The sequence below is a fragment of the Maylandia zebra genome, linkage group LG14 (assembly GCF_041146795.1).
Source record: "Maylandia zebra isolate NMK-2024a linkage group LG14, Mzebra_GT3a, whole genome shotgun sequence".
Taxonomy (NCBI): Eukaryota; Metazoa; Chordata; class Actinopteri; order Cichliformes; family Cichlidae; genus Maylandia; species Maylandia zebra.
The window spans coordinates 12,845,792-12,861,559 of NC_135180.1; the positions used below are offsets into that span (position 1 = coordinate 12,845,792).

The following is a 15,768-nucleotide window of genomic DNA, read 5'->3' on the forward strand; positions in this document are numbered from 1 at the left end:
AAGGGTGCGTAAGCCCTAGGACCTTTAATATGAGAATCAAACAAGGACACAGATGAAAGTACACTGGAAATTTTTTTGTCACAATAAACACATCTTCACACAATGCCACCTCCACTGAAGTAGGCTAAAGGAAAAAGGACAAAGTGTGAACGAGGAAGAATGGAGTTTCGCAAGACTGCAAAGTGAGTTACATGCCATGATAGTTCCTCTATTTTGTTCTGCTTACTGTTTTTTCATTAATTCATAGTAGTGAAACTGACATTTGTCTTCCTATTGTGTTCCTAGCAATACAAGCATTACATGGTAGCTGGCCTATACTCGTCTTACAGTAAATACACACCATTTCACCCATTACTCATGAGTGCCTACTATCAATTTGGAAACTGAAAACGTATCACGAGTGGCTATTAAAAAGAATGAACACACGATATAATTTCAGTAATACAGCAGTAATAAATATTGCTCTCATTAAATACAAATGCATTCATTTAACCAGTCGGTTAAATTTCATGTGATTAATAGAAGCAGTGCCACACACAAACCGAAACCTGAAGACGGAGACAGGATGGTGGGGAAGCGGATGAAGGCTAATGAATGGGTATTAACACTGAAAATAAGCAAATCTACTGCGCCATATGCAGTACCCTGTTATCTAAAACCAAAAACTTGCAATGAAGGAATCTACTCGTGTAACGTTTAAAACATTAAAAAAGGTGGTTAAAACGCTCGTAGAGAGAAGCCGTAGAAAACAAAACGATAAATCCATCAGGCAGATACCCCCACACAGGAGCTGACCCGCGAGGAGAGGACACCGAGGCTCTGCTGAGGTATTTTACTTTAAAGTCGGGATTTCCAGTTTGGACGTTTGACAAAAACGGGATGATTGTGGCATTTAAGTAACTACGATGTTATTTTTATTTATTTTTTAAGGAACAAGCATCTGTTTTTCAATCAGTAATTTAGTGGCACTTGATGACACGATAATCTGTTTTATGACGATAGCCTCCACATGCATTTCAAACCGCAGAAATGGCTTCAAGAAACCGGTTTATTTTTTATTTTAACGCCAATAAACAATACTGGATTTATTAGCAAAAATAAGTTAGTGGTTCTCAGTTAAGTTAAGGTTGGTGTCCGGCTAAAAATGAGCAACTAACGTGAAACTTTAAAGGGTTGAGCAGCCACTGCTTTGCTGCCTTTCAATCCGATGTGCGTTTAAAGTCTGTGCTGTAGCTGGAAATAACGTTATTGCCGTCTAATATTTAGCATTAGAGTTGCCTGACTGGTAGATGCCCGCAGTGAGAATAGCTGAATGGGCTCCTAGCTTGGTGACGACTGACTGAAGAGGCTGGTGGTAGTAGCTAGCCCGACGCTGATTTAACTTGGCTTCAAGCTGCCAAAAAAAATAATACGAATAAAAATAAGAGTCACAGTTTCAAAATAGGCTCGGGGGTATTAAATGGTGGCGGCGAGGCTCTGCGCGATGAATGAATGCATTCACAACAAGCTAGTAGCCTCTACTAGCATGCTAGGCTAGCTTGACGTTAGGCACCAGCCAGCAGACGAACCAGCTCGCCTGTCTCTGCCTTCACTCAGTCGACTGTTGATAGCACACCGCACCCCTCCCGGTCTCCGTCTCACAGCTCTCGACCTCCTTCCCCCCCTCACACTGTGCGAGACTCTCAAAACGTCGGTTCACTTACATATTTTACCCCGCAGGCTCTGTAAAATCCGTATCTTAGCGTCGTCGTCTTCCGCCATGGTCAGAGCTGACTTTTGTCGCTGCTCCGGTGCATTCAGAGCTGGTTTATCATATCCGTTTATGAATGCAGGCAGAGTGGAGAAAAAGCCAGTCCCACTATAGCGTCACGTCAAGTCCCGCACACGCTCCAGCCTTGAAATGTTTGGAGCTTCCTCTAAAGTCGAGCTTCCTTTGGCTGGCGCAGCAGTGTGATTAGTAGGAGTTTTAAAAGGAATTTAAGGTCCCCCTCTCTCTCTGTGAGTGTTTGGTGTCATTCATTATGCAACCATAACGCTTTCGGATAACACGATAATAGTTTGACTTGTGGCACTAGCTTAGCTTAGCTTGGCTAATCTCGGACGCCAGCGCTTTAAGTTAACCCTGTACGCTTTATGCACGCTTTTAGATTTCAGACAGATAAAGGTGTCACCGGGTATGAATGAGTTAGCTACCTCTGCCCCGGATAAAAACTCATTTCTCGGGGCCACACACTGACTAAAACACTTTATTTTGAAAGCATTAACCAGAGGAAAGCTGCACACTAAATGATTGCACCAAAACATAAAAATGTCCGCGAACGTCACAGCTGCTTTATGAGTGTGTTACTGAGCAAATATTTATTCGAGTTTGTGGGTGTGTCATACCTGGTTTGCATTTATTTATTTTCAGCAAAACAGGTAGATGAAAAAAATGCAATATTATACACTCTGGTTTTATTATCTTCTGTGTGGATTACAAGATACTGTAAGATACACAGTTCAGTGTGCATTTCACAGCTGTTTTTTTTTTTTGTCGTTTTATTCTCTTCCCCTTTCAAGGTGGTGTAGCTTTTTTGGTTGGGTGTCATCGTCAGATGGTAGTAGCATGGAGCCTGAAAAGCTGTCAGGTATGCGGTTTCTAAACAGCACATGCTGCATATGCTCACTACACATATACAGTTATTATAACATCGGAACCCAAGTGTTTTCCTTTGTTAATTTTGCACATGGAGTTCACCTCAGAGGGGTGTGGCAGTAGTTTCCCAGCTGCACAGGAGATTAAGATTCAAAGTAAAATACTTTGTGTATTTTTTAATATAATAATTCAGGAGTGGCCATGTATGTAAATTTTCTGTCTCCAAATAACATAAAAAATGCCTTTGTGATGTATGATACTCAAACAGAAAATATATAAGATTACTAATGATCATATTTAGATATACTAGATTTAGCTCATATTTATTTTAATGACCACAGTACTCAGTGTAGCTTTTGGGCAATATAGTGAGCCCTCTTCACCTGAACACTGGAGCTATTCCTAGATATAATCTGTCTTTCTTTCCTTTCATAGTATAGTGGTTTACACATTTGCTAGGCAGATCCCTGGTTCTGTCCCGAGGGGAGACACAAGTCCCTGTGGGGTTCTGCCAGGAAGGGCATCCGGTGTAAGAAAAAAATAAAACAAATTGCCAAATCAAACATGCTGAGCTACCAGCTGTAGCGACCCCTTGTGAACAAGGGAGCAGCTGAAGGTAGCTCACATACTTTGTCTTTCTTCCATCTTAATTTATAAATGTAAATACTTCTAACTTACGTTTGTAATCCCTATTCAGGACACATAACTCCACAATATTTAGTTATGCTCTTATATAATATGATGTTATAATTTGACCCTGCATGAGTAAAATCCGGTCTATTTCCAAAGCCGTATGCAGCAATACTTACATATTTAAAAATGAAAAGAAAAATCTGATCTGGAGTCACATCGCTGCCATCACGATTTGCTGCTTTTCCCTCATTAAAGTTTACGGCAGGACAGGCTGCCTCAATGTTACTATTGGTGTGTTCAACAGTGCCTTATACCTGAAAATGAAGAAAGGAATTTCTTTTACACATCTGGAAATTGTGTCTTGAGCCTAAACTCTTAAAAACAGATGCAGTTTGTGTGGAAGAAAACAGGGAATTAACTTTTCAGATGGTGTGCAGGTCCCCGAGGACCCATGAGGAGTGCACAACCATCTCGTGGCTTGATGGAAGAAGGCTTTGCACCAATAAGCCTGCTTAAATCCTTCTGCCTAAAAACATCCACCACACTTAAACACTATGTTTTTCTAGCTCCTCAGTTATAATTAGTTTCACCAAGTTTTAGCATTTAGGCGTAGATTATGCTATGAAACAATGGTGAAGCCTTTATTATAGTTTTGGCCAAAGCAGGACAGGATGTAACAGTTTAGAATATCCAACAGTATTTATTTAAATAATTTTACATGTTTTATACATATTAAACACACAAAAGTATTAAGTTTAATCTCAGTGGTGCAATGAGTTAATTCAAAAATTGAAATTACATCAGTGGTGCTTCAAATTGAAATCGACTTATCCAAAGTATTAAATGAACAAATTAGCATAGTCTACCTATAAAGTGCAACTCGCCATGTCCAGCTAGCTGACAGGGAGATTCAGAAAGGTGACAGTCAGAAAATTCATATGGTTTTCTCCAGGCTTAGAAAAGTGAAGACTAGACGGATTTTACATATTTTCCAACACTTTGTCTCTCTGCTTTGATATTGCACATCGTTTTGAAGAAATATCACCAGTAGTTGTATTTATTTATTTTGTTTCCATGAGCTTTCTGTCATGTCACTGAGTCTACCTTACATGCATAGACAATGGACAAAATACAGTCTGTGTCAAGAGGTCCTATATTATGCAAGAAACAAAAAGAAAACTTGAACAAAAGCTTACTGAGTCTGGTTTAGGAGGGAAGAGATTACATGGATAATTAGATCATCATGTTTACTGTTTGCTGTCCCTTCAAACACTCTAAGTTGCAAATACAACATTGCAAATCCTATGTTCCCTAACCAAATTGCTTTTTTTTTTCTTTTCTCCTTAATCTTCCCTGTAGCTGGTTGCAGTCCTCATGGACCTTTAAAAAAACGGCTCCTCTTTGCACACCCATTTCTCTGGCTTGTGCATGGAAATGTGGGCACCTCTAGAATCAGAGTCATTTCTTCTAAAGAGTTCACTGTGACTGTTCGTTCTTGGTCCCGTCACAGCGTCCGTGTTGCTGTCACTGTCTCTGTCGCACGCTTGCCTTTTTGAAACCAGGTGACTTGAATGCTGTGTGTTTAACCTCTTTTTTGGTATTTTGTGTTTCAGCTTTGAGGCTGCAAGGGAAAACAGTGGGTCAGTGCAAGGTGATAACGGGCTTTTAATGCTGGAATATGACACATCTTGATGGAGAGTCGTTAAGTCAGTTTTCTCCTCAGTTTTAGGCTGATTCTCATCAACGGAAAAATGTTCCCCTTCCACTCTTTCATGTTTTATGTTCGTCGCCCCGTGATTGTCACTGTCCTCTGTTTTGACGGTTGCCTGTCTGTTGGCTTCGCTCTGGTGTGCAGAGTATTTCGAACACGGTGCGAAGTCGTCAAAAGTGTAGCCCTCCTCGTTCGCTTCCTTGTGTTTTTTCTCGTGGCTTCTCTTCGTGGCGAGGTAGAGAAAGCGCTGGGGACAGAAGGAGCAGCGGTACCTTTTCTCTCGGTTGGGGCTCTGGGGTGTGTTATCGAAGCAGGAGCCATTTTCCATACAGCTGCTGCAGATGTAATCGCGGCCGGCGGGCGCCTCACTGGGGGGGCCTTGTTTACCGCAGGTTCGACAGAAACAGGGGTGAGAGCCAATGACATGAGCCCTCAGACCGGTCTCCGTGATAAAAGAGCTGTCACAGATCTCACAGTTGTACGTGGCCCTTGGGCTGCAGTTCTTGCCAACGCTGTGCTTCACCCTCGTGCTGCTCACCGACACGCTCTCTTCTCTCAGCCAACTGCTTCTTTCCAGGTGGGCCTCGCTAGCAGCAGTTCTATCTACTGATGTTTCAGAAAAATGGTGAAACATGGCTTTTCTGTGCTTATATCTGAGCTTCTTCCTTTTCTTTTTAGCTTTATAGGAATAGTAGGGGCGCCAGAGCTTATCTGCTCCCTCGCAATCAGACGGGTCATCGCATGCCTCTGGCTCTCTGGTGGCAGCAACTTCTGGTCTGAAGCGGAGCCTGGGACTCTCTGAGTCTTCCCTTGTTAGAGGGCACTGGCTTGGGCTCTGCTCCACACTCAGTTCTCGAATTCTCCTTTTTTTCCTGGGAAATAGTTTCGATCCTTTGATTTGGCGTCGGATAATGGCTTCGTTGCCAATTTTGACTGTTATCTGACACAGCGGCATGGCATCGCTGTCAAAAGATGGACCTGGGCATGCTGGTTTAGCGATGTATGTTTCTGTTTTTGCCCCCAATGTTTTATCACACAACAAATTCTCTGTGTGCGATTGAAGGATCTCCTTGGTCATGTCCTCGACTCTTTTGGCAGAAGCTGACAGCTCACCTAGCTTTTTAACAGTGTTCAAGGACTTTAAGAAGGGCATATTATGACTCATGTGCTCTGAGTTAATTAACGGAGATGGATTATCTTTGTAACCTGCAGGAGATTCTGCATGGGGTTGCACAGAAAAGGAACCGTCATAGCTAAAGAAGGGTGGACCTCTGTTTTCTGCCTCTTTTCTTGTGGCCCCTCGAATTTCCACCTCACTGTTTAGATTTTGGTCGCCATCCTGGTCACATGGCTTGTCAAAGCTGATGCGAGGCATGACAGGTGAAATCATCTTTGTCGTTGCCATGAACGTCAGAGGGAATGAAGCAGTGTCAGAGTGGCTGTTGAGACCATTTTCTTCAATTTGAGGGATAACAGAGTTACTGTCTGTTGCAGACTGATCACCTCCTTCAGCTCTCTCTGAATACGTGTGACTGTACGTCTTGTATTGTCTTTTTCTAAACTTCATGGGTAGAAGCCTGTAGAGTTTGAGAGGATAAATGTTGGATTTTAGCCCACCGTTTGCAGACTTTTTCTTAACAGACAGACTGGGATCAATGCCATGAAAGGACTTCTGATGGTTCTTCAGGATATAGTATGTCATGAATGTCTCCAGGCAGAAAATGCACTGGTAGCGGCGTTCACCTGTGTGCCAGATTTCATGCTTAGTGCGATACTCTGCCAGGGCAAATACTTTGTTACAGTAATGACAGGGGTAGGCCCTCTGCCAGGAATGTACATTCTCATGCCGCTTTAGACTGGATAGGGTGACGTAAACCCGTTTACACACACTACAGCTATATCTCCTCTGACCACCATATATCTTCATTGGCTTCTCATCGTGTGGAGGCTCTGATTGGTCCACTTGAAGGGGCTCTGGGGTGTGAGGGCTTGGTAGGTCGGTGGGAGGAGGCTGGGATATGTTGGTTTCCATTTCTGATCCGTCATCGGAATGGTGATCCACCTCTTTGGTTGAGCTATCCCTGGCATCTAGTTTAGGTGGGCCTCTCAAAGCCTTAGGACAGACCTGCTCATGGTTGCGCAGACGTTTGAGGTGTATAAACTTCCTGTGGCAAAACTTGCAAAACAAATGACTAACAAAACGCTTTTTATGTACCTCTGAGTGAATGGTGAGAAGAGCTTTATTTGTGAATATCTCCGGACAGTGCTCACAGCCATAGATTGATATACTGTCCTCTGTCTGAGGGGAAAGTGTTGGCGGACCCAGCTCCATTGGAGCTGTGTCTGTGGCCATAGGTGGCCCTGTGTCTATGCTTTTTTCTGCCTCAGAAAAAAGCGGAGGCGGGGTCATAACTGTGGCAGGTGTTGCAGTAGCACCGTCAGTAAATGTGGGGGTCACTGTATTTGGTTTGTCGGTTTCTGGTTCGGCTGGTGTCGGAAGCATGCTTTTACCCAAAATGCTTCTCAGCTTGTGCCGCTTTTTAAGCGGTCCTATATTCCTGTAAATGAGTTGCTTTGGCTGTGGTACAGCTGGCTTACAGACCTTCTTGCTGTCACACTGACTGCTATCTTTGCCTTCAGTGGATTTGCATACTGCATATGAGTGCTCGGAGAGGGCGTGGGTAGTCTCATTGTTCCCGCTGAAGCAGGATGTTGTAGAACAACTTGATGGGAGCTGACCCAAGTCGGGTGACTGCCTCTCTCTGTTTGCTTGATCCAGAGGGGTGAAAGGATTGTTTCCAGGACACACTTCAGTGATTGAGAAGGCATTGGTGATGCGTGGTCCTCTGCTGCTGTCTACCTCCTCAAGCCCAAGAGGTGCTTTCTTTATTTTTTCAGACACCGGGGCAGTGCAAGAATCTGCTGGTTTAACACATTCATCCTGTCTCTCTTGTTCTGCGAGCTTCTCCAAAAAAGCAATTCCGAGTCTTTTTCCAGCTGCTACGACACCCTTGGTGTCCTCTGCATCAGATGATGTCACCTTCGAGCAGTATATGAAGTTGAGGATACAGGCAAACACTTCAGACTTAAGGTCCATCAGCTCCAGCACTTGGCTGGAGTTCCATGGCTCAGAAGTCGTCAGAGCGTTCCTGAAGTACCCACTGCAGGCTGCCAGTATGTTCTTGTGGGCCCGAAACTTTACATCCTCCACCACAATGGTAACATCACAGAAGAGGCCCTGTAAACGCTGTTCATTAAGCTTGCTAAGCACAGTTTGAGGGTGAGCGTTATCCATCAGGTTGTGAGGGCATGGAGACACCACAGTCATCTAAACATAGGACGAGAAATAATCACATTAGAGTTTTGCGAAACAGAGAATCTGAATTCCAAAAGAAGACTCAGGAGTGAAGTGTGTACATGTATTATTTGAAGCTATCAAGCTCTTTGTGTGATTTAACACTAGATGGCAGTAATGTCCTGGCACATGAGCTCTAATGTCAACAAGCTGGTGAACACTTCTGACTCAAGAAACTATATTTTCACTTGCATTTTGCATAAAATGTAATTTTCTAACAATTCAAAAATGGCTTACACAATGACTTTAATGCAAACTGTAGGCTCATTGAAATATCAGACCTATAAACTGTGGCTGAATTGTCTTAAGACTGTGTTGCTCTCTGAAATCACTTCTGCTTAATCCCAGATGTGCTTCTCGTCTGTAGAAGAGCTCTTTAATCTCACATTTTTAAAAGTTAATCTCCCTTTTTATGTCGGGCACACGTAACTGTTAATGCACTTTGTTATTTCAGGCTGTAAATCATTAGACGGTGCAGCAATAGGGAGGGTGTGAGTAATTACTTCAAGGAATGGAAATTTGAGCTTTAAGTGACAACTGTAAGCTACTACAGCAAAGGCTGCAGAGGAGCTGCTTTGTGGCTTATAGTTTGTACTAGAAAGTGCTCTGGTGGGAGTGTGTCACGCAACCGCATAGAAGTACTGCGAGCGAGCATTTTTATTCAAAGGCTGCGTTTAAATATGAGCTAAAACCAAAGAGACCGGCTTAAAAATTTGGCGGAATGGCTGCAGTTAAAAAAAATCCTGAATCTATAATGACCTAATGGTTGACAGCTGGTGCACCTGGCATTCTCAAACAGTCGGCCCTTTTTGTTTTTAGTTGTAATTAATGATGAATAAATTGAATGGTAATCCAGTCAGTGTGATGCCACAGCGGTGCACAACACAAAGACCAGTTGTACAGTCATCATGACTGCCTGTTGTTTTTGGTTTGTTTTGCTTCGGTTTTAAAGTTAATATATGAATGTTACCCATAGAGTTATGAGTCATATGCTCCCATTTTGTTTTTCAGTTTGTTGTGCAGGCACCAAAGGTTGCTTTTAATTCCCAACTATTCATCAATACCTCGTTTAAGGGCAACTAACATAAACAATGCTATGAAAAGCTTATTTATTGCATGTGTTAGTATATAAAATTGATAATGCATTGATAACAGTAATGCAGTAGTTACTCTTGAGGAAATGCCTTTCAGTTTCCGCATACTGGAGCTAATGGCGGCCTTGATTGTACAGACTGGTATTTTTGAACGCTGCCAATCCAGCGTTTATGGATTAATTTGATTCTGATAATGACTTAACGCGATCTGCAATCTGCAAACCCTAGATGAAGTTAATTCTGACTTTGAAAGAGGATGACGGGTTAACTGTGGCCTACTCATATAGAGTCAGGGATGAGTCGTTACTGAGGCATTTAGCATGTGTTACACAGTGCGCTGACTGTATCTGCTAAAGCACACTCAGCTTACACTTGCAAGTGCTGAATCATCACGCCTTTTGCAAGTCAAGCTCAGAGGTCACCACTTTACATTGATGCTATTTTCATCTTTGTGGCTGCATTGAAAGTCGCGCAGTGATGATTGTACATATTAGCATTAGATCCTTTTTTTTAGGAGTTTAATATGTTTTTATCTACACGCCAGCCATCTTTATCGGTTAGCTCTGTTTTAAATTCACAGTTCAGTTTGATATCTGATATTGTGTCACGTTTTGTTAATGTCTGCCAGTGGTGCGCACCATTTGGCAGCCTGCTGTTGTGAACGACCGGTATTCTTTACTCCCGGGACTGCAGGTGATTTATCACCGAAGGTATTTTTTGTTTACGTTTTGTTTTGTTTTTGAATTCTCGTGCAACAAATATGGCCGCCAGTCTTTAAAGCATCCCAGACTGATGAAACACAGCCACCCTGCTGCCGTCTTTCTCAGACAGGCCTCTGTTGTCATGGCAACATGCTATGGCGCAGCTCTTATTGGGATTCAGCTGGATGGCAAGTGACTGTATTAGCCGTCCGAGTATTCGGTCCCCTCTCTCTCCCACAAACAAGCTGCCCTCTCTGAGAACCTGCACCGCGCAGCAATCTGCAGAGCAATCGAGGTTTGCCTTTGTCTCGGCTTGAATGTACTTTGTGTCTGTGTATTGGTCTGTGTGTCTTTGTCTGCAGCAAAAAAAAATGGACTTTCTCACCTAGCGCAAGTGATGTGCCACGCATTTGTTTTAATTTCGTACTTTGTGCTTCATCAGAAGCGTTTCATCCTTTCCTCTGCATCGTTATTCTACTTCACCGCATTCATTTTTTCCACATTTTGTATGAGTTTTCTCGGATTTATTCCCACCACATGCTGAGCGGAAATTAGAATTTCTCATCAGGGCTTATGAATTTGCCACACCCCAACTTTAGTTTACCTTCAAAGACAAAGTGAAATTATTTTTGTTACATCTGTAATGAAAAAGTCCCCACACACTAAACCACAAACCAAGAAATGACAGTACAGCATACAGACAGCATTGTCAATCAAAGAGCGAAATATCAAAGCAAAAGACACTTCACTCATCTGTGCGAAGCGAACTTCCGCAAATAAAAATTAAAAACCCCAAACAAAAAAAGAGAAAGAAAAACGGTTAAAAAATCATGCAAAACATACCTTAGTAAATCAGAGAAAGTGATGCAGGGCGAACAGGAAGCAGTGTCATGCAGTATCCCTTTTCTACAGCCCCGTGTATACCAAACTATACATGAAAAACAGTTTCGTGAGACCAAGGCGAAAGTAGTTTTCTTTTTCTATGATGGTCGCTGAACAGTGGTGTTGTCAGAAGCAGAGCTTTTTCTGACGTCTTTCTTCCTCTCCCTCCCTCTCTGTATGAAGATGACTCCGGCTCCAACGTCCTTCGCCTCTATCCATGCAGCCCAAGTCCTGGGCTAGATCTGCCCTGCCCTCCTCTGGCTGTCCCTCTTCTGTCCTGCTACAAGCTATAGGAATAACTCACGGTTTAAGCAGCGTGTAGCTAAATCGGACTATTGGTCTGCTTTTGTGCTGGCTGGGCAACTGAAGCTTTCGTTCTGGAGCCACTGAGCAGGAAGCGGCAACTTTTATTAAGCATGGCAGAGGGTTGTAGGGAGAGCGGAGAGATGCAGGGTGCTACATCACACACCAGCTCTGTACTCGAATGCACCGCCAGAGAAAACGCTGAGCTGCATTGCTATTAGCAGCATAGAGTGAAGGGTTCCTCTGCTGTACAGCAGACGATCTATTAAATCTCCCCAGCACCGCACCAGCGGGATCTCGATGCAGCTCGATGTTGACCAAAAATGCATGACATAAAATCATCTCCAGCCCACTTAGAAAGAGCATGCACCTTAAATGCATGACGCTACACTATGTCTGTCTTTGCCAGTGCAGCAATACATTACACCAAAGGTTTTCGTCTGTGCTTACGCAGTCACTGTGGTTAGGTAATGCACAAGCTAAGAGAAGATGGCACTGTCCTATTTGTGTAGCTTTGTTAGTCAGCGGACAGATGTTCATCAATGCTTTTTCTCACAGTTGCATCGAGCATGCAAACCGGATGCAAAGCTAAGAGAGAGTCCCGCTTTCAGCGGAGACTCTGCTTATACCTACACAGAAGCTGCTGATTGATGCACCGGCAGCAGATGCGTCAGCAATGCAGACGAGGAGGGGGAGGGGAGGAAGCTAAACACGACATGGCTCTGTGAGCTTCTCACTAGCCTCTAAGGACGGAAGCACTGTTTTATTTACGTGGCTGAGAGTGGAGTCATATGACTGTGCCCTCCTCATCCTGACTGAGATCCACTTTAACAAACAGCAAGCATCAAAGCTTTCATTTTTATGGCACTATTTAGTTCAAAAGACAGAAATGAGGCAGGTGCTGTATCACCATGCATGCACTTACTCATCGCCCTGAAGGGGGGAATGTTTTCTTCATTAAGTGTTTGTGCTTTCCACACTTAAAAGACCGAACTTTAAAATCTTAACAGCCGTGACTGCTGCCCCCTTTTTTGTGTTTGCTGTATGACATTAATTTGGTTTGATGAATGCACACAATAGCCACCATTTCTGGGTGGCGTGGCACGCAGCCCTCCGCTCATCGCTGTTCAGTTTTCTTTTCAAATATCATCATCTACATATCTGCTTGTGTGAACTTACAGTGTAAAGCAACAAAAAGACAGATTAAACATATTTTTACTGTAGCAGCAAACATTAAAACGTGGATTAGTTGTTTGATTCAGAGTAAAAATTAGAAAAGCAGTCAGTTTGAGAGTGACAGCGGAATGATGATGTTTTCTTTTAACCTTTGTAAAGCAAAGAAAGTAAAGTTTATGTATATGAAGACACAAACTGCCTGACACCAAAAGGAAAAAACCCCCCTAAATGATAGTGGTATTGGTTGGACACTTTAGTTCATGCTTGGATCAGACTGATCCTTTAAGGCTTTTGAACAATGCTTTGTGGTGAAAACGCCATAATTACAGCGTGTGTTACTGTAAAGTTTACTTTGTATTCTCTGGTCTGACTCTCAGCAGAGTCAGCCTACAGGTTCGTTTGACCTTCATCATGCAGCGTCAAACTATCCGCCCATTCTGTGAGAAGTTCTTATCTACTCACTCTCACGCATGTGAATGAGAGAACCCTGCTTTGGTGGGAAGAAGTTAATTTGTGTGCATGGATGCATTTAAATCTGCATTTAAATAAGTCTACACAGTAACCTTGTTTTGCTTTGATTGTCTGTGCCTTACACCGTACAGTAAAACTACTACATGTCAAAGTAACCTTTAAACAGAATAAGGTGGTCACAAAAACACGTGTACAAAAAATGAAAATGAAATAAAGTTAACGGTTTGCGGAGGCTGCTCTTGGAAAGCACCAGAGTGTAATGAAAAAGCTGTAAAAATGATTTCACTTTCATTTGGCATCATTTCTGGGAGGGAAGGTGGTTTAATACATTTGTTTTTAGACTCTCACCACTACTTAAGCCTTCTTCTGGACTAAGAAAGCTAGGAGCGTTTAATCCGGCCCATAACGTGCTAAAACTGGAGTAATCATCGCTACCATGAAGGCATTTTTTGCATCACTGTAGTGTATCAGTAAGTCCCCATACTGAGAGTAAGAAATAACTTGATGATAAAAAGATGGAGATTAGAATGGCTAGACATTTATTGCTTTATAACAAATTAAACCTAATCCATGTAGACCATTTAGGTTATTGTTTGCCACCATCTTTTTCAATAGACACGTGTGATTCCACTGTGTGCAGAAACCATTAAGAGCTCTTTTTCAGTAAGCTGCATTTAATTAATATTTATAGACTGCAAGATATTGAAAAGAGGAAGAACAGCATCAATTTCTTACTGGTCAGACAAGTTTATAAGCTTTTTTAAATAAGCTTATCGAGATTTGCATGTCACAAAGTGGGCGGTACATCAAACAGATAATTTTTGATCACGATTGCCTTGAACTGTCAAGACATATATACATATATGTATTTATATTTTCCTTCCTGGTATGACATCTCTGTCCAATCATAGCAGCCACCTGTTGTTTTAGTTAGCGCCTGTGTGGTTCTCGAATTCACAGCAAAGAGATATTAGACGTCAAATTAAAACCCTGGTTTCAGTATATATTAGTAGTTTGTGTCTAATTTCAGGTTTTCTCCTCCGTAAAACCTGACAGCAGATTCTGATGCTGGAAAAACGAATCATTTCTTATTTATGAGAAAAAGCCCATTTTGTGGTCTTCTTATTGTTTTAACCTAAATAATAACTCATCTGTATGAACAGCCTAGATACCCTTATTAGGGTTTTTTTTTTAATTTATTGCTTGGCACAATTGCTTTGGGATTTACGAGGTTAGGTCTCAAGCTAAAGCTTAAAGAGGCCTGCAAATTATAAGAAAGAAAATAACTGTCCTAACTGGAAGTTCTGTGCTCATATTGGTATTTTGTAAACATAACCCTGACATTACAGCTAGGATGTGTTTAAAACCATAGGACAAAGTTAACAGGCCTCTTCGCCTCTGATGCTCAGTGAGCTCAGCTGCGGCCTGCAGGGACGCTCTTCGGGGAAAAGGCTGAGAGGAAAAGACTGCAGCAGAAGGCTGAGTAGGCCTCATTCTCATTCTCAAAGCATTCACACTCTTTAGCATACAAAGACATTCATCCCTTGGACAACTTATGTTGCTGCTGCAACAAGCACTCGTACTTTGAGATGCCTACCAAAACGTTTGTGTGGAAGGTCTTGCCGGGCCTGTCCCTTCGCTGTGGAAGCCTCTCTGGTGTTTGTTTAGAAGGAGGAGAGCGACTACCCAGCTCCCATTCTTCCTCTAGCCCGGATCAGGTCATTACCACTTTCCCTTCGTCACTGCCGTCTGTGGACTATGGCTCTGGCAGAGGTTCCCGGTTCCTGCTGTGCGAAGTTGCCTTCTGGAGGCTGCTGCTACTGCTGCGTCACTCCCGCTGCATCACTGACCCACAAAGAGGAACTGAGAAGGAGGGGTGGTGTTGTGAATGTGTGCAGTAAATGGATAAGCATGAAAAAACCCACACAGCCCTACACCAAGTCAGTAATCAAATGGATGTGGCTGATGTCTCTGTGCCTCAGAGTGAGGCCTAGCTGTTGCTGTGGTATTTGGGAAGTGGGTCTGGGAGACAGATTCTTTATTGTTACGTAATGAATATTTTTCCTAGACCAGACTCAGCTGAGAAGGCGGTGTCAGGGGCTAATAATAGGTCATGGTACCCACCATTCAGGGCTGTATGCTGTCATGTCAGATCACTCCAGCACACAGCTATCATTTGGCCACAGAAATATTTGATATTGCAGGAAGGCGCGGTCATTTATGTTAAACTACCTGCAGTTTAACACGTGTTCTACTTTTTGTTATAACACAAGGGCTTACTTAGGTTTTGTTTCTTTTTTTGGCATTCTTACATGACAGTAGGACTGTATTATGTTATTCTTTTAAAATTTACTATAACATGCCAGCTCTGATTCTAAAGTACCTGTAAACAGAGAAAAACAGTGCATACCTTTGTCTTATGTTACTGTAGCTTGCTGGTACAGGTTTCAGGAGAGGTAGGTAGGACTGCTGTGTCAGATGTCCTTACACACGTATATGTACAAGCTTTTAATCCAGAATAAGTAAGTTGGAGTCTTTTAGGCCTTGATATGGTAACCAGAACTACAGCACTTGTTTTGCACACGTTACCTTTACATACTTGATTTCCCCCCTCCTCCTCCTCCTCCTCCTCCTGTCATCTGACTCATTTTGACGTTTTTATTGTGACATTGCTCCCTCTGCTGGCTGCTTCAGTGATCCCACAGAAAGCCAGGCTGCCTTGTGTATGCAAAGACAGCGGAGGCCGGTTGAGGGCTTTCAGCAGAGGGCGCAGCCAGCAGTTCACCAGCAAATGTAAACAGGAAGTA

General features: G+C 42.8%; 2 protein-coding genes across 5 annotated transcripts in view; both read right to left on the reverse strand.

The window, feature by feature from the left end:
• rasa2 (RAS p21 protein activator 2) overlaps positions 1-2,052 on the reverse strand; it is a 32,035-nt gene extending 29,983 nt beyond the window's left edge. For 2 of the 3 annotated variants that reach the window (XM_004561409.5, XM_076892242.1), the window contains exon 1: positions 1,704-2,052. In XM_004561409.5, coding sequence (XP_004561466.1) covers positions 1,704-1,761 — 58 coding nt within the window. In that variant the 5' untranslated portion in view covers positions 1,762-2,052. The remainder of the gene's footprint in view (positions 1-1,703) is intronic. The other variant, XM_004561410.5, reaches the window with a different exon arrangement.
• Positions 2,053-3,948: 1,896 nt separating this feature from the next.
• Positions 3,949-15,519, reverse strand: zbtb38 (zinc finger and BTB domain containing 38). Of its 2 annotated transcripts, XM_004561406.5 has the most exons (3): positions 15,372-15,519; positions 14,559-14,824; positions 3,949-8,307 (listed from the first exon to the last, which is right to left on the reverse strand). In XM_004561406.5, the coding sequence occupies exon 3, from the start codon at positions 8,305-8,307 to the stop codon at positions 4,651-4,653; it is 3,657 nt and encodes a 1,218-aa protein (XP_004561463.2). In that variant the 5' UTR covers positions 14,559-14,824; positions 15,372-15,519; the 3' UTR covers positions 3,949-4,650. The 2 variants fall into 2 exon arrangements, with proteins under 2 accessions (XP_004561463.2, XP_004561465.2); XM_004561408.4 differs by lacking the exons at positions 14,559-14,824; positions 15,372-15,519 and adding an exon at positions 10,973-14,491.
• Positions 15,520-15,768: the final 249 nt, after the last annotated feature.